General features: G+C 43.8%; 1 protein-coding gene across 1 annotated transcript in view; it reads left to right on the top strand.

Moving 5' to 3' along the window:
- The window catches only part of LOC124719834 (poly [ADP-ribose] polymerase tankyrase-1-like), a 45346-nt gene extending 41468 nt beyond the window's left edge, over positions 1-3878 (top strand). Inside the window, exon 3 of the mRNA XM_047245021.1 lies at positions 3398-3878. Coding sequence (XP_047100977.1) covers positions 3398-3878 — 481 coding nt within the window. The remainder of the gene's footprint in view (positions 1-3397) is intronic.
- Positions 3879-23973: the final 20095 nt, after the last annotated feature.

Here is a 23973-nt window from a genome sequence, read left to right as displayed (position 1 = left end):
GTGGCTTTCACATCTGTCACCAGTTTGTGTGTTTTAAAATGAAATACTACCTTTGTTATCACTCCATGTCATGTTGTGCCTCCATGTCATGTTGTGTGTAAACTGGTGCACACACCAGAGGAAGCCAAAGTTGCATCACCCCCACCAAGGCCACACCTAGGAGAGGACCGTGGGGGTTAAAAGCACCTATAGTCATGACCGCTGTAGAGGCCTTCAAAATTCACAATGACTGTCTCGCCACTTGATAAGGAACATTAAGAACTCTCTCACATAATTCTCAGAACTCTAATGCCCGTTTTGAATATGTGAACTGTATGAGGGCATAATCAGTTTGTTTGTACTAACTCATTTCCAGATGAATTAGTGACATCAGCATCTATATTTAGTTATGAAATTTACAGTAAGAGAACTGAGTGTTTGGTTGGTATATGTTGGATTTATCAGCTGTAACGTCCGCTCCCGGTAGCTGAGTGGTCAGCGCGACAGACTGTCAATCCAAAGGACCCGGGTTCGATTCCCGGCTGGGTCAGAGATTTTCTCCACTCAGGGACTGGGTGTTGTGTTGTCCTAATCATCATCATTTCATCCCCATCGACGCGCAAGTCGCCGAAGTGGCGTCAAATCGAAAGACTTGCACCAGGCGAACGGTCTACCCGACGGGAGGCCTTCGTCACACATTTCCATTATCAGGTGTAACATCCCTCTCGGCAGAATGACTTTGTTCTTAACTGCCTTTGGTTTACCTATACTTTCCAGCACTTTATATCTCATGACATGCAACACACTATTCGTAATGTCACAATGTAGATAGTGTCTGTTAGGCTCGCTGCAGTTAGTTGTCACATGGCTGTGACTATGAGGGGTGAGGTACACATTCGACGGGCGTTTCATAGGACGTGGAGAACGCATAAATTGGCCAGCCCGTTCTCCTGATCTTACACCGCTGGACTTCTTTTTGAGGGGTACGTTAATGGAGAATGTGTACCGTGATGTGCCTACAACCCCAGAGGATATGAAACAACGTGTTGTGGCAGCCTGCGGCGACATTACACCAGATTTACTGCGGCGTGTACGACATTCACTACGCCAGAGATTGCAATTGTGTGCAGCAAATAATGACCACCACATTGAACATCTATTGGCCTTACATGTCGGGACACACTCTATTCCACTCCGTAATTGAAAACGGACACCACGTGTGTACGTGTACCTCACCCCTCATGGTAATGTACATGTGCGTCAGTGAAAAAGACCAATTAAAAGGTGTTAGCATGTGGACGTAATGTGCTGTTCCAGTCTCTTCTGTACCTAAGGACCATCACCGTTCCCTTTGGATCCCTACGTAATTCGGTGCTCTCCGATACACACGATCGAACAGCGGAGGAGTGGTACTCAAGCGTCAACTTTAGGTTACAATATCTCCGGATGTAATTAACATTTTACAATGCAACAAACGGCACTGATTACGTATTTGTTTATATGTTCAGATGTGCTAACAAAACTAACGGGGTTCCATTTAAAAAAACGTAGGTTTGTGTTAAAAAAACATACTTCCGTGCATTATTTTATGGTTTGTATTAACCAATTACACTAGCCCCTCTCCTCACATTCGGTCTGTGGAATCGATTCGTCAGTATTTGGTGTGGTTTACGAAATATATCCAGCGGTAACGTTAGGTGACTCACCCTGTATATGAAAACCAGAAGAATCTACTTAAATGTATGTACCAGGTGATCAAAAAGTCAGTATAAATTTGAAAACTGAATAAATCATGGAATAATGTAGATAGAGAGGTACAAATTGACACACATGCTGGGAATGACATGGGATTTTATTAGAACCAAAAAAATACAAAAGTTCAAAAATCTCCAACAGATGGTGCTTCATCTGATCAGAGTAGCAATAATTAGCATAACAAAGTAAGACAAAGCAAAGATGATGTTCTTTACAGGAAATGCTCAATATGTCCACCATCATTCCCCAACAATAGCTGTAGTCGACGAATAATGTTGTGAACAGCACTGTAAAGCATGTCCGGAGTTATGGTGAGACACTGGCGTTGGATGTTGTCTTTCAGCATCCCGAGAGATGTCGGTCGATCACGATACACTTGCGACTTCAGGTAACCCCAAAGCCAATAATCGCACGGACTGAGGTTTGGGGACCTGGGAGGCCAAGCATGACGAAAGTGGCGGCTGAGCACACGATCATCACCAAACGACGCGCGCAAGAGATCTTTCACGAGTGCAGCAATATGGGGTGGAGCGCCATCCTGCATTAACATCGTACGTTCCAGCAGGTGTTTATCAGCCAGGCTGGGGATGACGCGATTCTGTAACATTTCGGCGTACTCTCGCCCGTCACTGTAGCAGCTACAAAACCAGAATCACACATTTCCTCGAAGAAAAAAGGCCCGATAACGGTAGATGTGGTAAATCCAACCCATACCGTGACTTTCTCGTCATGCAATGGAGTTTCCACGACAGCTATAGGATTTTCAGTAGCCCAAATTCTGCAGTTGTGGGAGTTGACAGACCCTCGGAGGGTGAAATGAGCTTCGTCGGTCCACAACATGTTACTCAACCAATCGTCATCTTCCAACCCCAACACACACACCGTCATCTTTTGAAACTCCCACACCGCAAATGCCCTCCACTTCACTAAGTTGACAGTTAACAGTTCATGATGCCGATGGATTTTGTACGGATAGCATCGGAGGGTACGCCTCAGTGCCACCCAAACAGTAGTGTATGGAATGCTGGTGCGACGTGCGACTGCACGAACGCCGACTTCCCCGTGCAGAGACGAACCCGCTACAGTCTCTATTTCTTCCTGAACTGTCTCAGCAGTATTACTCCTTGTGCTTGGTCGGCCACTACGGGGTCTATCGTCTAAACAACCCGTGGCCTCGAACTTTGAAATCATTCTCGCCACAGCTGCATTTGTCAACGGACATTTACCCGTTCGAATCCCCTTCCTATGGCGATAGCATCGTAACGCTGATGTAGCACATTCCCCATTCTGACAGTACAGCTTCACTAAAAGCACCTTTTCAGGTAACGTCAACATGCTGCGACTGCTGGTGCATCTGATTCTCTCTCTCATTGGAGCTCTTTTTATACACGATTGTCATGCGCAGTCACTGACGTTTTGCTGTCCAGCGCCATCTGTCGGACATTCTGTGAACTTCGTTTTTTTTTTTTGTTCTAATAAAACTCCATGTCATTCCAAGCATGTGTGTCAATTTTTACCTCTCTGTCTACATTATTCCATGCTTTATTGAGTTTTCAAATTTATACTGACTTTTTGATCACCAGGTACGTGTATGTGTGTGTGTGTGTGTGTGTGTGTGTGTGTGTGTGATAGTAGAGTGTAATAATGTCTGTGACATGTGCAGGAGCCTTTCTAGTGACGAGAAAGGCAGGAGGCTTATCCAGGCAGCTCATGGTGGTGTAATGGAAGAGCTGAGGGCTCTGCTAGCAGCGGGGGCAGACGTGAGAGCAATGGACGGCGACAGGAGCACTGCCCTGCACTGGGCAGCATGGGAGGGACACGTGGAAGCGGTGACGTGTCTACTGGAGAATGGAGCAGAGGTGAATGCCCGGAATATCAGGCACAACACGCCTCTGCATTCACCTGCAAATGATGGCCTTGCAGCTGTGGTGCGGCTTCTTTTGAGATCCTCTGCTGACGCCAACGCCAGAAATGCATGGGGACTTACGCCGCTGCACTGTGCGGCACGAGAGGGCCGATTAGAAGTGGCAACTGAGCTGCTGGAGTTTGGAGCCAACAAGGAGGCCAGGGACGATGAGGGGAATACCCCCCGTCAGCTTGCCAGGAAGAACAACCATCAGCAATTGGTACAGCTGCTAACATGAAGCTACCAGTTCTATAGTTCTACAGATGTGTAACAACGTTAGCTCCATATATTATTTTCCCTTTCTTTCAAAATAAAGAACATAAAAAATTTGTCCTACTTTCATTCATTTGCACCTATCGTTACGTAGCAGGTAGAACTGATCTAATAACACAACAAGAATGATAACAATAAACCAATATAACAAACCTTTCTTTAGACGAAACAGTTCAAAAAAATATTTCCTGAGCTAACTTTAGGAACTCAACAGCAACTGAAAAATATTGCCTTCAATAATAAAAGACAGCAGTTCTCTCTCCGAAACTCAAGTTTCACCTGGTGCATTCATTGCTCAAATAGCTGATGCAAATGCAGTTATGTGGTTTCTTCATCAGCTGCTAACATTTTGAGAGAAGAACACAGCCTTTTTTTTTCAGTGCACAGATGGTTACATGGTGGCTGTCAAGGAAGTCATCTAGCTCAAACCCTATGAGTTGTTTGAACTAATGTTCCACAATATTTGATTATTGATATGTCCTTGGTGGCAGCATATACGATGCTATGCTAACAAGCACAAACTACGAACTATAGAGATTAATATCATTTAAGCCGAATGGTTAGAAAGAATCTTGAGTATGAAATATCAGACAAAACTAACTTCACTGTAGATGGTGGAATACCTTCCCTATTTAATCACAATGTCACGCCATAAGCAATAATCACACATGTGTGAACCTTACATCTGCAATTGTATTATCAATTTATCTTTAATTTGACAGTCAAAGAACCAACTCTAACCAATACTATCCCAGAAAGCTTTAATGCTGGTGATGGCAAACACACTAGCAACTGTGATGTAAGGTGAGTGTTCACTCTGATACAACAGGCATAGCACACCTTCCACTGTTCACTTCTGTCGACCTCTGCTTTTCCCTAGTCCTCATACTAGCAGTGAAGTGGCAGGAGTCACCACAGTCACTGCCGACTGTATCCTGACCATCTCAGCATCCAGTCTGCCAGAAAACGTACCTCATCAACTCTACAACTCATGGGAGAATGTTACAAATTTGTGCAATCACAACACACAACTATATATGTCACATGAGACATGAATGCTACTCCACTCTGCAAGAATGAAACAATGGCGATTGTTATTGATATGTCTGCGTAAGCAGAAGAAATTAACGATCAAAGTCCAAAACAATTTATTGGACTGTTCAATTAATCAAAACAACTTCTCCAAGTATAACGCCAACACAAAATAGTGATCCGTCTTCGAATCACAACTACATACAAGAATAATATAGAAAACAAGACGAATAATTTCCTACTAGTGTCCACCAGAGACTTCTCCGATATACCCAGCCTAATCCAGAGACCAGCGAGAAGATCCGAGCCGTGCTGCCGGGGCAGCAGCTATCCAAGTCTGCTGGCGGTCGATGAACTGCCGATGTACGGCCGAGCGCCGGCCTTCATAGCGCTTCGGCGGATGAGTACCTCACAACTATTTTCCATCACGTGGTCGAACTGTGAAAATAGTTCCGGGGTCTGCTGCAACCTCTTCCTTATGTTTATGTGGGCCGGTAGTGGCCCCTGGGGGCCGCCGGTGTCTTTGCTGTAGTGTTGTTGTTGTGGTTGTTGCTGTGGCCGTTCATCAATATTTCCTATCGGTTGTGTAGTGCTTCGGTGTGCCTGCGAGGCGGGCGACCCGCGGCTACAGGCTGTCAGTTCGGTCGCCGATACTGAAGGCGCCGTGATGTCTGGTGGAGAAGGCCACAGCAGTTATGTTTACCGAAATTACTACTAGTATATGCCAGTGTGAGGAATATTTTGCTACATCATACACCTAACATCATCAGTTGTACACTATGTGATCAAAGGTATCTGGACACCTTGCAGAGAATGACTTAGAAGTTCTTAGCACCCTCCATCGATAATGCTGGAATTCAGTATGGTGTTGCCCCACACTTACCCTTGATGACAGATTCCACTCCCGCAGCCATATGTTCAGTCAGGAGCTGGAAGGTTTCTTGGCGAAAAGCAGCCCATTCTTCACGGAGTGCTGCACTGAGGAGAGGTATCGATGTCGGTCGGTGATGCCTGGCACGAAGTCGGCGATCCAAAACATCCCAAAGGTGTTCTATGCTACTCAGGTCAGGACACCGTACAGGCCAGTCCATTACAGGGATCTTATTGTGGTGTAACCACTCCGCCACATGCTTTGCATTATGAACAACTGCTCAATCGTGTTGAAAGATGCAATCGCCATCCCGGAATTGCTCTTCAACAGTGGGAAGCAACAAGGTGGTTAAAAAATGAATGTAGTCCTGTGCTGTGATAGTGCCACACAAAACAACAAGGGGTGCAAGCCCCCTCCATGAAAAACACGACGACACCATAACACCAACGCCTCAGAATTTTACTGTTGGCACTACACACGCTGGCAGATGACGTTCACCGGGCATTCGCCGTACCCACACCCTGCCATCGGTTCGCCACATTCTGTACCATGATTCGTCACTCCACACAACGTCTTTCCACTGTTCAATCGTCGAATGTTTACCCTCCTTACATCAAGCGAGGCGTCGTTTGGCATTTACCGGTGTGATGTGTGGCTTATGAGCAGTTGCTCGACCATGAAGTCGAAGTTTCATCACCCCCCGCCTAACTGTCATAGTACTTGCAGTTGTATCCTCCCCACAAAAAAATATTAATTAAATGAATGATGAACCATGAACCAAGTGTAACCTCCGCACAATAATAATAATTAAATGAATTTTAAATATTGTAACCTCTGAACAAAAATTGGTTCCCATTTATAGTCTCCGTGCAGAAATGCATTCACATTTAATGTAACCACAAAATTCAATTCCTAAACCCGGAAATAATAAAAAAAATTCAGTAACCTGGTAAATTTTATGACGACAGCAGCGCTGCGCCTCGGCCCTGTATTCTGAATTAAAAAAAGGAAAAAATTCTTACCTCAGTAGAAACTGCGAATACATCTGCTCTTACATAAAAACTTTTCCGCACAGCTCCGTGCAATGCTGGCCTATGCTTTGTGACTCGTGAAAGGAATTAATTATTCACTGGATAAAATCTTTGAATTGAAATGAAAGTTTTTTTAAAAAAAATTACTTTATATTATAAAAATTATTATTGGGGCATTTTTAAAACAAATTGATGACATTTAACATACATTACTAGATATGCGCGAGGCTGCTTCTTTACCTTCTAGAATAATACTCATCCTCCAGAGTCTCGACCAGAGCAGATTCCCGACACGCGCCGACACGCGCACACAACTGCCGACTACTGCCCACCCACGCAGTCTACACAAGACGTGAGACGAGTGATTGGTAGTGACAGTTCCGGCGGGCAGACGGCGTTGTTGCCGAACGTGGCTCACAGCACGCGGCGCCCTGTCTGCTACACGCATTCTCTAGCAGCAGAAATAAAAGCGAGACAAAATACAAGTCGTATTGGTACGCGTGAAATTATTTAAAGTTGATGCTTGAAATATATTAACTCGAAAACTGATAAGAGCTATTTAGTACAAGTATCTAAGATGCTGAAACATTATTTGTTAAACTTCACAGCTGAAATGAAAACTATTTTCGCAAATTGTTGAACATTAGCAGTTTTTGTTTCCATTGTTAAGTATTAGCATTATTAATTTGTTCTACTACAAGCTACAGAATAATTGGTCAGTGTATTAAGAGTTATAATCTGAAGAAAGTACTCACAATATGATGATCTGGTTGTAGATCGATAGCAAACTCCCTCCTTACATTCCTGAATACGTTGTAGTTACTGTAATGGAAAAACACCACTCACATCACTGTCAGAATCTGATTTGACATTGTCTTCCTCAGCACTACTCGAACTATCACTGCTCTCTCCCAGATGTATAATTAAATTTTCGATGCATTCTTCCGCAACCCCTTCGGTTTTGGCCGCCTCTCTGATGGCACTTGCAGTGCTGTTTACAATTTTAGCCCACGTCTCGCTTGTCACTTTATTGATAGCTGCTGGAAGGAGAGTTTCCACTTTAGAGATCGTGAATTTTTTATTGTTTGCAGCAAAGTAATTTTTTATCTGCGCCCACACTCCTTCCATTGCATTGAAGTGACCTTGGTATGGAGGAAGCCGAACGATTTCATGCCCGTGCCTTTTAGCAATCTCGTCAATTATATATGTTGGAAATTGGGGTTTCTTTTGTTCCACAATTTCGAGCAGTTCCGCCTTCCTTAAATCTTCTCTGAAATCTACTTTTCGCCGTTTCAGCCACTGAATGATATCGTCTTTTTTTGTTGCTAAGGTTGGTGCCTTATCGTCAACAACGGAATGATAAGGCGCATTGTCCATAACAATCACTGATGGACTTGTCAGATTCGTCATAAGCGATGTCTCGAACCATTCTTGAAATACTACACTGTTCATTTCTTCATGGTAATCTCCCGTCTTTTTTGACCGAAACATTTTCAACTAGTTTGGCACAAAACCTTTCGATGTTCCTGCATGTAAGACAATAATACGCCCTCCTTTGCCAACAGGCACTGCCATTGTCTCCTCGGGCGTTCCATCATTCCAGCCTCTACGTAAAGAATGGCTGGCATTGACCCAAGTTTCATCTAACCACACTATACTTTCGAATTCCACACCCATGATCCTGCGCAGAAATCTGCACCGCCATGCAACTACATCTGTCCTTTCCATTAATATTTTGCGTCCGTTAAACAGTGAATAGCTGAAGCCTATGTCTTTCAACACTGTACACAATGAAAATTTGCTCCCTTTAAAAAGATCGTCTTTCTGAAGCGACACCTGTAATTTAGATAGAGTGGGATGTTCCCTTCTCTTATAATAGCTGTATATATGACGACGAATAGCGTCTTTCTGAAAATCGTCCAAAGCTGTCACCTGCTTATTTCTCGGTCGCTTCTTTCCTGGTGTGTGCAGCTTTGTTGTGCCACTCTCGTCACAATCTACACTATACTGTTCTTTCCCAATCTTTACAACAGTGTTCTTACTTATTTTCAATGCTGCTGCAGTTCTCTTCACAACCTGAACAACAGGAATTAAGGGCCCACCTTTGTCCTTTTCTTTCTGAAAGTAATCCCTCACAGAGCACACCAATTCACGGGCCTAGGTGTGTAGCACACTTTTCTTCCTCCGTTTCACTTCTTGTGTTGGGCTGGTACTACCCGCCGCACTAGACATTGTTTACAACGAAACATAAACAAAGAAACACTAAAAACAACAAAAACGAAATAAACTGCGAATTCAACTTCAGACAAACGACGAACGACCGCACCGCCTGCACGCGAGACACTGGTAAGTTTCATAAGCGCGCGCGACCGGGTTTCAGAGCGGCAACGTGGCCCTTGCTACCCGCTCAAAGTCAGGCCGTCATTGGCTGCCTGCCTGCGGTCGCTAGGCAATGGAAAGACGCTACCGAGCTGTCAATACCAAAGACTCGTCTCCCAGACTATACTGCCGACTAGCGATGAGCAACAACTAACTACATACTGCTCTCTGGTCAGAGACTCTCCTGTGCCTTGCCCATCGCCGGCAACGCATACGTCTTAGACAGTGGATCCTGATGCAGTTTGGAATTCCCGTGTGATGGTCTGTGTAGATGTGTGCCTGTTATCCATTAAGACCCTCTTCAACTGTCGGCAGTCTTTGTCAGTCAACAGACGAGGTCGTCCTGTTCGCTATTATGCTGCACGTGTCCCTTCACGTTTCCACTTCACTGTCACATCGGAAACAGTGGATCTAGGGATGTTTAGAAGTGTGGAAATCTCGCGTACAGGCGTACAACACGAGTGACACCCAATCAGACGACCACGGTCGAAGTCCGTGAGTTCCGCAGAGCTCCCCATTGTGCTCTCTCACTATGTCTGATGACTACTGAGGTCGCTGATATGGAGTACCTGACAGTAGGTGGCAGCACAATGCACCTAATATGAAACACGTATGTTTTTCGTTGTGTCAGGATACTTTTGAGCATATAGTGTACTATCAGTTTACCTTTAATTAGAGAGTCAAAAACTAACCTCTAATGATAGCTTTCCGACGAAGGTTTAATGCTGATGTTGCCAAACACACTGGCATCTGTCGTGTAATGTGCATGTTCGCTCTGATCTTATAGAATGCCATGGGATATTGTCCCATATTCCGCATTTCCCTTCTGTCGATCTCCGCTTTTTGCATAGATGTCATACCAGCAGAATGCCAGTATGGGCCACCACAGAACACCTCAAATATCAAGTCTGGCCAGATAGGACCTGCTGCTGGTAGCAGTCTAACCATTCAAGCTGCAATCTGCAGAAATACATCTCTCATCAACTCTACAATTGATGGTGGAATGTTACAAATTAGTGCAGTCATATGACATGAGACATGTGTCATACTCCACTGTGATGGAGTAAAACCCATGGGCACTTGTAATGTTTTATGAAATTACTACTACAGTGTGACATTTTGAGCAGTATTCACTCTACATTATGTACTTAATAAAAGTAGGTGGCAGCACAGTGCACCTAATATGAAAGACGTATGTTTTTGGATGTGTCCGAATACTTTTGAGCACATAGTGTACTATCAGTTTACCTTTAATCAGAGAGTCAAAAACTCATCTATCATCCATTTATCTTTAATTAGACAATCAAAGATGCACCCGCAATCATTATGTTATCACAAAGATTTAATGCTAGTGTTGCGAAAGACATTAGCATTGTCTTGTAATTTGCAGGTTCACTCTGATATTACAGGGTGCCACAGCTAATTATCGGACCTTTCACATTTGCCTTCTGTCGATCACCACAGAACACACGGATGCATCAGTGATGGCCGGACAGGTGCCACTGCCGACAGCACTCTCACCTTAGAAGCTGGCAGTCCGCCAAACTATGTTTGTCAACATCTGTTCGACTGATGAGGGAATGTTACAACTTTACTGCTAGATTTATGCCCAGGCACAGTGTGTGCTCCTCTGGAAACATATTAATAGGTAGGCTATGGGTGTTCGAATACACAGTACATTGCTGCCAGGTTTGTGACAAGGCCAATTGCCCTTTGTACAAAAAAATGATGGCAAATTTAAAAATTTGTAGGAAATTAAAAAAATTGCCAAATTGCACTAACGGATTTTCCCACCACTCCGACGTCACCTTGAAAGTAGGGCTGTTATCATAAGTATAGAATTCAAGATGGCGGATGTGGAAGACTGGTATAGGCGCTACAATATCAGAATCCATGATGATTCCTGAAATACTGGCACTAGCTCTACGATGTCAGAGACCAGGTCCTGGAATACTGACACTATGATGCCAGATTCCCACATAAGACAGAGGCCATTTGTTCCTCCTACTGGTCCAGGCCTGTCTGATAGACAAAACATGCCAATCAGCTGATAACATGTTTTGCCAGGCTGCTCTTTACTCAGAGATATATGGTTACTCACACAGTTCCTGCATACTGCTTCACCTATGGCTAAGTTTCAATGTTTTCGCTTTACATCTTTAACATAGCATCGAGAGGGTAAGGACCCTCCAACATTTGCAGTAGCTGAACACGTGCTGCAGGGCTGCCGCAGTGTCAACTGGTGCCTGCCATAGGCCAGGCAACAGAGTGATGTGTGGCGCTGTCGGCTACGACAGGGCCAAGCCATCAGGGGACCAATTCACCTGTGACTTGCTTTGCAGAGATAGTGCCATGCCCACTTCTCTGTCTGTCTGACAGTTAGGTGTAGGCTTCCATATTTCAACAGTTTCAACGAAGTGTGAATGCATCTCTCTTGATAGGCAGGATACGTGTAATACAGATGTAACTGCACATTGTAAACCATTTTGTATATGACAGGGCAGAATGAAAAAAAGCAAATGAGTACAGTTTACCAAATTTATTTATTTGTTCTTCAAAATTAATTGGAGATAATGTTTTTTTTTTCTTACAAAAAATGTGGCCTACATGTTGGACTAGCTCACAATACATTTTTTCCAATCAGAAAAAAATATGCCTCACATGTCTGACCTTTCGATGTTATATTTCTTTCCAGGTACAAAAACTGTTCATAAAAAATATTTACGAAAATTAAAGTTACAGTTTACAGTATCCAAAGTATATCTCGCAGGTTATGTATTCATCTTCAGGTGATATGCTTTCCAACAGCGTGGAATAGTCGTAACACAGTTTACAAGCAGTTGATGCACTTTGACTCTTGCAGTAGCTTGGAATACTCATAACACAGTTGACAGATATATACATTTTAACTACACTTGACATAAAATATTTATTTACAACTCCCCCGTCCAGTAGCTTGGAATACTTGTAGCGCAGTTGAATGCGTTATACTTTTTAACTATACTTGAGATGAAATATTCATTCATAGCTTCCCCGTGAGGCATGACACCAAACTGATGATGTGGCCTGCAGCAGTGAAACTTGCCCTACTGTACAGCTAATACACCTAATACACACATGGTGCACAATAAAAATTATTCATGCATATGGTGCGCAAGAAAGAAAGTACACACACACACACATATACACTTAGAGAGAGAGAGATAGTTACTTGGCCAACATTAATAAAACCGACAAATTTCAGGGACAGATTCCTGACTGCAAGTGGAGGAAGAAAGATGTGGAGACGCATCGTTTCCGTGATAGGTGGCGCTGATGAACGACTTTTCCTCCGACCACTTGCCATATGTTCCTTATACATTGCAGACTGTGTAATTGATGCAGCATACATCAAGCAGCATGGGTCTAGATGGTGTTCCTCTACCGCTGATCAGATAGAGACAATTGACTGCCTGCACAGATATACTAAAGCAAGTACTATCACAAACCCCAACCACATCACATAACATTTCAAGCCCTTTTTGGGCGTTCGTGTGATTCATAGTTCCTTTCAGGTAGACAAACGCGCACGGAGGTGAGACATCAGTACTTTACTACAAGCGGTAAGCAAGTGACTCGCCAACATAGTCGAAGACAAAGCACTATTATGTGAACGACGACAGAATGGGTCGTATATTCGACCCTGTGCTGCAGTGTTTACATGTATTAGATGTCAACAAACAGTATTTACAATATGTTCCAAAAATGGCTCGGAGCACTATGGGACTTAACATCTATGGTCATCAGTCCCCTAGAACTTAGAACTACTTAAACCTAACTAACCTAAGGACATCACACAACACCCAGTCATCACGAGGCAGAGAAACTCTCTGACCCCGCTGGGAACCAAACCGGGGACACGGGGCGGGAAGCGAGAACGCTACCGCACAACCACGAGCTGCGGACTACAATATGTTCCACTTTAATCTGTTCCATTTGTTTGCACGTAGCACCAGTTAACGGATAACTTACAGAACAATTGTTGTGTTCTGCAGTTTGTGGACTGGGGTAATAAGAATATCCGAAAATTGACAGGTGTACATGTAAGTCTTCCACATACTGCAGCCCGAGAAAGGCTCATCATCTATGTTATGTTTGCATGCAGTTTCAACTATCTATCTATAAACTATATGAACTCTGACTCCAGTAAAGACGATGTAACTACTGTACAGAAGTATCATGGGGATGGTCTAGGCCCCAGCGGTGAGACACTTTTGCACTGCTTTGAAGTCCATGATGCTTTTTGTTGTTGTTGTGGTCTTCAGTCCTGAGACTGGTTTGATGCAGCTCTCCATGCTACTCTATCCTGTGCAAGCTTCTTAATCTCCCAGCACCTACTGCAACCTACATCCTTCTGAATCTGCTTAGTGTATTCATCTCTTGGTCTGCCTCTACGATTTTTACACTCCACGCTGCCCTCCAATGCTAAATTTGTGATCCCTTGATGCCTCAAGACATGTCCTACCAACCGATCCCTTCTTCTAGTTAAGTTGTGCCACAAACTCCTCCCCAGTTCTATTCAATACCTCCTCATTAGTTATGTAATCTACTCATCTAATCTTCAGCATTCTTTTGTAGCACCACATTTCGAAAGCATCTATTCTCTTCTTGTCCAAACTAGTTATCGTCCATGTTTCACTTCCATACATGGCTACATCCATACAAATACTTTCAGAAACGACTTCCTGACACTTAAATCAATACTCGATGTTAACAAATTTCTCTTCTTCAGAAACGCTTTCCTTGCCTTTCCCAGTCTACATTTCATATCCTCTCTACTTCGACCATCATCAGTTATTTTGCTCCCCAAATATCAAAACTCCTTTACTACTTTAAGTGTCTCGTTTCCTGATCTAATCCCCTCAGCATCACCCGACTTAATTCGTTTACGTTCCATTATCCTCGTTTTGCTTTTGTTGATGTTGATCTTATACCCTCCTTTCAAGACACTGTCCATTCCGTTCAATTGCTCTTCCAAGTCCTTTGCTGCCTCTGACAGAATTACAATGTCATCGGCAAACCTCAAAGTTTTTATTTCTTCTCCGTGGATTCTAATGCCAACTCCGAACTTTTCTTTTGTTTCCTTTACTGCTTGCTCAATATACAGCATCTGGGAGAGGCTACAACCCTGTCTCACTCCATTCACAACCACTGCTTCCCTTTCATGTCCCTCAACTCTTATAACTGCCATCTGCTTTCTGTACAGATTGCAAATAGCTTTTCACTCCCTGTATTTTACCCCTGCCATCTTGAGAATTTGAAAGAGAGTACTCCAGTCAACATTGTCAAAAGATGCTTAGTGTCTCGAATTGTATATACCGGGTGTCGATGTATGAAACCGGAATTTGGTTGCAATAATTAAACGTCTGTTTTTTGAAAGTGATGAACAATATTTTATTCAAAATAATCTTCATTGCTATTTATACAATTCCCCTGCCTGTCCGACAGGCTATAAATGCCACGCGAAAAAAGTTCTTCTTTTGAAGCGAGGCAGTCAGTGAACCATTTTCGTACATTTTCATACCAATTGAAGCGTTGTTCAGCCACAGCGTGTCCCAGTGATGCAAACAGATGATAACTGGACGGAGCCGGGTCTGGATAATAAGCTGCATGCCGTAGTACTTCCCAACTGAACGCCTCTATAGTTTTCTGGAGCTGTTTTGCTGTGTGTGATGGGGCGTTATCATGAGCAATATGATTCAGTGTTGCATTTTTCTGTATTCCGGACTTTTTTCACTTAATGCCCGATTCAAATCGATCATTTGCTGTTGGTAGCGATCAGTGTTGACGGTTTCACCAGGTTTTAGCAGCTCACAATAAATGACCCCCTTCTGATCCCATCAAACACGGAGCATTATCTTCTTTCCAAGGCGATTTCGTCTTGCAGTGGATGTCGATGCTTTGTCGGGATTCAACCATGATTTACGATGCTTAGGATTCTCAAAATATATCCAGTTTTTGTCACGTGAATTCCCAATAACAAGTGGGCTTAAACAGGGATGCGTTCTTGCACCTACATTATTTGCATTGTATCTGGCAGCTATGCTTTACGAGTCATGCAGGAATAGAACTAAAGTACAAGTTCGATGGAGGATTCTTCAACCAGTCCAGACTCCATTCAAAAAGGTTCACCAGTACCACTCGTGTGGCAGAGCTGCAGTATGCTGATGACAATGCTTCTCCAGCTCATTCACCTGCAGAGTTGCAGCTGTCAGTTGATTGCTTCAGCAGGGCGTACGAACGATTTGGTCTCTCCATCAATATTCCAAAGACAAAGGCGATGGCACAGCCAACTCCTGGCTCCTCCGTTGCTGATTTCAGCATATCCATTTATGATACACCCTTGGAACAAGTGGACCATTTCCTCTACCTAGGAAGTATACTGTCATCTAACTGCTCATCTTGAAAAGATGTGGAGAATAGATTACGTCCTGCCCATGTAGCATTTGGACGTCTTGCAAAGTGGGTCTTCCTGAATGAAGACCTAACACCATTCAACAAACTGATGGTGTACAAAGCTGTAGTCATTTCCACCCTGCTATATGGTTGCGAAACCTGGACATTATATTGCTGTGATCTGAAGAAACTAGAACGCTTCAACCAACAGAAGCTAAGATATATCATGAACCTGAAATGGGATGACTTCATATCGAACACGGCTGTTCTTGAGAAAGCAAAAATGCATAGCATGGAAGCTCTTATCATTGGGCATCAACTCAGATGGGTCGGACATGTCCAGCGGATGAAAAATGACAGACTTCCACGCCAAATGCTGTACAGCGAAGTGAGCACAGGTAAAAGGCCACGAGGTGCCCCTCTCAAACGTTATAAGGATCAGTACAAGAAAAATCTGAAAAACTTGAACATCGATCCGAGTAACTGGTCCATAATAGCAGAAGACCGAAGTCGCTGGCGCTCAGTTACCTCAAATGCTCTTCAAAACTTTGAGTTGGGACGTCGAAGAATGGAGAATGACAAACGCCGGAGACGTAAACTCCTCCAGGCTCAGCCACGTCCTCCACCTTCCATCAGCTGTAATGTCTGTGGCCGCCTGTTCCACTCTAGGATTGGATTGCTGAGCCATCAACGACACTTCCACGCCTGAACCGTGACAAAGGAAATCTCAGGAGAGAAATGAAAACTCGGATACGAGTATCAGCCGCCGCCGCCGACGACGACGACTATTCGATGAAGAAACGACTTTCTTTTGTACCTGGATAGTAGCATTTCACAATTGGTCTTTCGATTTGCTTTCTGTCCTTCATTCAGTTGATGCGGAACCCATTTCCCCACATTCCGCACCTTTCCTATAGCATTCAAGAGAAGGGAAACGGTTTTCTGCGGCATATGCAATAGTTCCGCGAGTTTCTGTTGAGTTTGAGTATCATCTTCGTCCAATAAGGCCTACAATTCGTTGTCTTGGAACTTTTTCGGTGGTTTCCCGCTCTCGTCGTTTCTCACGTCAAGATCACCACTTTTGAATTTTTTTAACCACTCGAAACACTGTTTTTTCCTAAGAATGTGTTCTCCGAAAGCTTTGATAGGCCTTCGATGCGATTCGCACTTCGTAGGCACTAAGCTCGACATGTGTACGGTTTTGAAACAGATACCGACGTATGGAACTTGGGTTACTGTGTGTTGACATTCCTCGTCAGCCGTTACAGGAAGCATGGCGCTGCAGACGCGGTCTCACGGGTCCTACACTGACGGCTAGCACCATCTATGGGGAAATTCCGGTCTCATACTTCTACACCTGGTATACTCTCTCACTTTGTAGCAGCAGGAGACGGACCCCCGGGGTGACTTCCAGAATATGGTCAACAGCGTGTTTTGCTCTCGGTCCTGTCTTAAATTCAATATCTACTTCCCCGTTGAATTCGTCTGTGGTGATGTGTCCACTAAGATTTATTTCGCAGAGCTCTTCAAGGAAGTCCGACTGAAGACTGGTAACATTTTCACGAGCCTCTTGGAGTACAAAACAACGAACGGAAGGGAAATTTGGCATGTCAAGCTTGTTCCACAGCAGGCCAATAAACCCTTTTACTTCACCATGCATTGCTGGCACCCTGGTTACAAGAAACCGCTTTTGCCGACAGAGTCCTGTTTCTTCAGCTGCCATCTCGGCCGCTCCTAAAATATCCGCCCCTGCAACAGTGACACTCATCTAAACCAAATCCAGGAACTATTCCGTTACATGTAGACTGTCGTCCACGCCACGCAGACAAATGGGTAACTGAGCCATGTCGCTATAGTTCAATTCTTTTATCTTGGCGGTTAGCGCATGCCCGCCCAGACGCGGGAGATTGCTGCGTTGCCAGTTGTTCGCGCCAAGACAAGTAGCGCCACAGTATAGTTTAGGGGGAGCGCGCAGTTTATGAAGTAAAGCCACCACAGCCGCATTAACCCTTTCGCTGCTACAGAGGCGTGCTCCCTGCATTCCGCGCTGTGCGCGATTTTGTCATCACTGCACTGCTCGCCTGTGCAGACACATGGTGTTCCGACTGCTTTGACACACTTATCATTCGATTTCACAAAAACTATTTGGCCCAATAAATTGATTTTTACACATCTTCTTGACTGATACCTTCTCCCCCATAAATGACTTAATTTTGTTTCGATGTTCAACGCAGCTATTGTGCAGCATTAGATGTAGTAAACCATTGCATGAAATTTTGAAGAGCTTGCAGAGGTAAAAGTCCATAGCGTATACTTTCCGTATGGTCGATTTTAGTTGCCACTAGAAATTTCAAAATATTACATTCAAACGAATAAAATTCATGAAGTAAAACACTTCCATATTGTTTTAAAATAAAGAAAATGTTAAGCACCAAAGAAGGTTTAAACGCAGAACCTTTCACTTAACAGCCAAACACTTTAGCCATTACGCTAACACAACTTGTCATTGAACGGATCTTCCGAAGAACTTTAAACTAGCACGCAAAATACAAACACTGTTGGTATGACTATGAATTACTCACGTTTCATCGAAGTACAATAGGAAAGAAACAATTACCGCTGTTCTTTATTGCGAAAAAGCGGTTAGTGAGAATGATACAAACACCTTTCCTTGCTATCGCCTGAATTAGGAGGCTTATTGCTGGTTCGGTTTAATTAATTAACAGAATATGAAGCAATTTGTATAAAGAATGCTTTTTCCAAACTTTCTAAAAAAGAAAGTCTGCTATCAAGACATTGTTTTTGTTCAAATACTTTATTTATGACTGAACGTTTCTAAAACTGAAGACACTCATCTGTGCTCTGCACTGCAGTCGAGCTCTGGCAACGTCGTTCTCTGTTCATTGGCTGACTGTGTTTTGTGATGTCAGATGCGCAGAACGAACCAAAACTCGGCCGCCGTCATTAATGACGCGCACTTTAGTATCTGCGGACTCATCAAGTGCGATGGAGTACGCCAGGGGGTTTTCAATTTTGGCTGCCAACTGTTCATCCAAAATGTGGCAAGACTGCTGATTCGCCAAGAGACTGTCATACCAGAGAGTGGTGTTCTGCGGTACGCCGGAGCTAATGAGGGATTTATTGTCCCTTTTTTTTTGGTCAGCAGTCTACTGACTGGTTTGGTGCGGCCCGCCACGAATTCCTTTCCTGTGCTAACCTCTTCATCTCAGAGTAGCATTTGCAACCTACGTCCTCAATTATTTGCTTGACGTATTCCAATCTCTGTCTTCCTCTACAGTTTTTGCCCTCTACAGCTCCCTCTAGTACCATGGAAGTCATTCCCTCATGTCTTAGCAGATGTCCTATCATCCTGTCCCTTCTCCTTAGCAGTGTTTTCCACATATTCCTTTCCTCTCTGATTCTGCATAGAACCTCTTCATTCCTCACCTTATCAGTCCACCTAATTTTCAACATTCGTCTATAGCACCACATCTTAAATGTTTCGATTCTCTTCTGTTCCAGTTTTCCCACAGTCCATGTTTCACTACCATACAATGCTGTACTCCAGACGTACATCCTCAGAAATTGCTTCCTCAAATTAAGGCCGGTATTTGATATTAGTAGACTTTTATTGTCCCTACTAAAACTAAAATACTCCACCCAGAAAGGCCTTGGAAGGCCCAGCAGTACCGACCGGCCGCCGTGTCATCCTCAGTTAACGGACGTTACTGGAAGCGGATATGGAGGTGCATGTGGTCAGCACGACACTCTCCCAGCTGTATGTCAGTTTACGAGACCGGAGCCGCTACTTCTCTATCAAGTAGCTCCTCAGTTTGCCTCACAACTGCTGAGTGCACCCCGCTTGCCAACTGCGTCCAGCAGACCAGGTGGTCAGCCATCCAAGTGCTGGCCCAGCCTGACAGCGCTTCACTTCGGGTATCTGACTGGAATCGGTGTTACCACTGCGGCAATGCCGTTGGTATTTTGCCTACTACATCCAACAAAATATTCTTAATCAGTGGCCCTTCCATAATCGTCTTCCCAATTCTTATTATACTAAAGCAACTTCATAACTAGCTGTGAGGGTCCTTTCACAACATCCTGCGATGGCAGCTAGTGGTTGCTAATGTGAGTAGTTCTGTTCCGAACAGTATCCCATAAGAGCAAACTCGTACTTTACGTATAGGGGCTATGCACGGCTATGTTTAGAAAGAATAGCTCGATGTAGTGAAAGGGCGAGCCGCAAACGTCTGCTTTTATGCCCCACCGCTAATTCGCTGTAAACAATAACCCATAACTGTTATCCTGCAGTCAAATAGTCTATACACAGGCCATAACTGTGAATTAATGAAATACACAGAAATATAAAATAAAAGGTAAATGAATAATTGTAAGAAAAAGGGTTCTGTTCTAATGCCTGTGGCTGATGTAGACGCCAGAGAACTAGGCTGAAGAATGTGTTTTCGAGAAAGGACACGTCAATTAAATGGGAAGTGGTCCTACGATATTCAGTTAAAATGCACAGATAAAATAGGTACCCTTATCAAATGCAGTAAAGCTGAGAGCCTAAAGAGAGCTGTACCAAAATCCTCAGACTAAACTTTCATCAAAGGTGCACGAAATCAGGGTTATTCTAAATGAGATACCCATTTTCGAAGCTTCATATTTATTCATGTACAAAATGAACAAGCTTTATACCAATGACAAGAAGTTTGAAAGGGTTTCTTTAATAATGTTTGACGTCAATTGAATAATTTGTAATTACGTGCCCGCATCTCGTGGTCGTGCGGTAGCGTTCTCGCTTCCCACGCCCGGGTTCCCGGGTTCGATTCCCGGCGGGGTCACGGATTTCCTCTGCCTCGTGATGGCTGGGTGTTGTGTGCTGTCCTTAGGTTAGTTAGGTTTAAGTAGTTCTAAGTTCTAGGGGACTGATGACCATAGCTGTTAAGTCCCATAGTGCTCAGAGCCATTTTTTTTTTGTAATTACGTCACGGTGCCAATGGGGTGGAGCTCCATCCTGTTGGAAAATGAAGTCCTGGGAATCTTCCATAAGTTGATGGAACAGCCATTCTTTCAACATGTCCAAGTACACGATTCCCATTACAGTTCTTTCCGCAAAGAAAAATGGTCCCTAAACCTTTGTTCGGGATACGGCACAGAACATGTTGATGTTCGGTGAGTCCCTTTCGTGTTGCAATAGTGAATGTGCATTTCGTAAGCCCCATAAGCGAACATTGTGTCTGTTGACTTTTCCACTATAGTGGCTAAAAATTACTCGATGTAGAAATGCATCATCCTCCATATTTGCTAGCACATAACCTCAAAATTCGAGACGCTTCTCTTGGTCATAAGGACTGACAGCCTGCACAAGTTACAATCGGTAGGGCTTGTACAGCAAACGCCGTCTCAGAACTTTCCATACGGTTGGTTGGGGTATTTCAAGTTCTCGACTGGCTCTGTTGCTAGACTTACTGGAACAGCACATCAAACGTTTTTGAATCCGTCGGACATCATCCTCTGACACACGCGGTCGGAATGTGTTTTTTCTTTGCACACACTCCCAGTCTGTCTAAATTGCTTAAACCAAAGGCTAATGCTTTTGCGAGTTGGTGGTTGAATTCCGAATTTAGTACGAAATACCCGCTGCACTGCAATTTGCGACTCACTTTTCGCGAACACATGAAAGCAGAAAACCTTGTGCTCCACGGTCGCCATCTCACTCACAACAGACAGTAGGGGTGAACAAGAAATCGAGTATCTGTTATAAATCACAGTGATTGAGAAGTCACAGATATCACAATAACAACTTTATAAAATCTGGCTGCGATTTCAGCCACATCTTCCTGTGGACCTTTTGTCTAGCTAAGATTTCAGTGAAATGTCGCAAGTAGCAGCTAAAATGCGCAGTCAACATTCAGCGCCGTGTGCCGTATGTTGGCCGAATTCCGTACTTCTTCCTGTCATCCTCTGGTCTATCGGCGATTTCAGTGAAAAGTCGCAAGTAGCAACTAAAAAGCGCAGTTATCATTCAACGCCGTGTGCCATCCGCCGGCCTAAGTTCGTACTACTGTTTTCTTTGTGACACGCTATCGAACTGCTATTTCCGTGACAAGTCGCAACTAGAAGTCGCGAGTAGCAACTAAAAAGCGCAGTTAACATAAGATGCCGCATGCCATCTGTTGTCCTTCATCCGTACTTTGTTCTAAGAACGTTATGGAAATATTAGACGCTTATAGTCGAAGAAATGAACCAAGAAGCTAATTTGCTCTGAAAAAAAATTTTTACTCGCTTGAGAATTGGTGCATTCGAGAAATATGAAGACCGAATAATGGTTGTTTAATAGTTACTTGTGGATGTAACAATGTGGTTAGAAAACATATTTTAAACATGAACTTCTATGGTTTTGTGTGGTATTCATGTTATCCTCAGCATCACACTATGAATATTTTCACACTTGTTCCACGTATTGTTCCACAAGTATCCGAACCACATTGTCAGTCACTCGATATAGCAATAATTCAAAATATCAGGGACTGCAGAACTGGAGAAGTTGCCGAAAAGTCTTTATCAGAATTTGGGTTTGTTTCTGAGTTTGTGAATGAATGTTTATGCAAAGTGTGAAAGCCCCCCTACTCCCCCCTCAACTGCCATCATCCCCAGAAGTATTAGCATATGTATAATGTGAATTATATTAGTACCAGTATAAAAGTTATATAATCCTCGTGATTTTCCACACACAGTTCCCATTTCGATTACTGACTGCTTTATATACCCATCCACGTCCATAAATACAAAACTAAAGCCAAAGGAAGAACATACGTAAAACATACTTAATACTGACTGTTTTGTAAAGATGAAATTTGGTCTGTAGGGAACCGTTTCTTTCGTATAACATATAACAACTGAGGAATAATCGTTAGAAATATTAATTTCCGGTAACTTTTTGTCAGTTGGGTTACTGAAACGTTACATCATGCCCTCATAAATAATCACTTATACAGGCGAGAACGTATTTCTCGGTTGCATTGACACAGTTCACTTGTTACTTGCGCCTAATGACAATTTAAGATCTACGGTGATAAATCGCAGACGCCATAGAAACCGCGTAAGTCGCAGAAATCTCATAAATCTCAGGACTATCAGAAGTCACAGAAATGGCGGAGGAATACAAGTTGTGAATTCGTCAACTGCGACTCTTAACTGCGACATATCGCAGTTAAGAATCGCAGTTACCGAAAAGTAGCATTTACAGAAATCACTGATATAGAAACATCGCAGTTTAGTCCATCCCTAACTGAGAGTGAAGCGGAATGACGGCCCTACTGCCGCGCGAACTCTACAGGCCGCTTCTGAAACCATCACAGCCCGCCCTCCGCCGCCCGCCAAACACTTTGAAACTTCCTCTTTTCATTCGTATAAAGCTTGTTCAGTTTGGATTTTTGAAAAGGGGTCCATCATTTAGAATAAACCTGTATGTTACATTAATGTGTAGATAAAGAACTATGACAAACATCTGGTTACGCTCAGATAATTCACAATACTTGTAAAGCTTTGTTCATTAATAAATATCCCAACATGCTTTCACAAGTGCACCCACACCTACAAATCCTTAATCCATCCCATCAAAAATGGCTCTGAGCACTATGGGACTTAACTTCTGTGGTCATCAGTCCCCTAGAACTTAGAACTACTTAAACCTAACTAACCTAAGGACATCACACACATCCATGCCCGAAGCAGGATTCGAAACTGCGACCGTAGCGGTCACACGGTTCCAGACTGAAGCGCCTTTAACCGCACGGCCACACCGGCCGGCAATCCGTCCCATCCTCTGTTATGCCAGTCCCGCCTGTATATCCGCCCCCCCCAAATATAAGTCCCACCAGATCCTCGGGTGCCATGCACTCCACCTCGCCTTCTGTATATGCCTCCTGTCCCCCACACAGATCCTCTACAACTCATTCCTTTCCCCCATCTGCTCCTATTTCTCGAACATATCCGCATACTCTACACCTCCCCCCGCTTTGATCCCTATCATCTCTTGGTAGCTCCTCCCCTCTCCAACCCCACCCTCAGCCACGCCTTCATTGTTGTGTCCCCCCTACCATCCATCCCTGCACCCTTCATCTGCATTCCCAAGGTGGCTTCCGTCAACTCTCCCTCCTGGATGATGCCCCCTCTCCCTCCATTTATCCCTCCTATCAACTCTGATCCTCACTCCCCCTCCTTTCCTCTGTCCTTTCGCCGGGCTTCCCTCTTCCATCCTGTTTTCTCCCTGTCTAACCTCTCTCTGCCTGCCTTTCCCCCATTCC

This window comes from Schistocerca piceifrons, chromosome 11, assembly GCF_021461385.2.
Source record: "Schistocerca piceifrons isolate TAMUIC-IGC-003096 chromosome 11, iqSchPice1.1, whole genome shotgun sequence".
Classification (NCBI taxonomy): domain Eukaryota; kingdom Metazoa; phylum Arthropoda; class Insecta; order Orthoptera; family Acrididae; genus Schistocerca; species Schistocerca piceifrons.
This window is presented reverse-complemented; position numbering and strand designations above follow the sequence as displayed.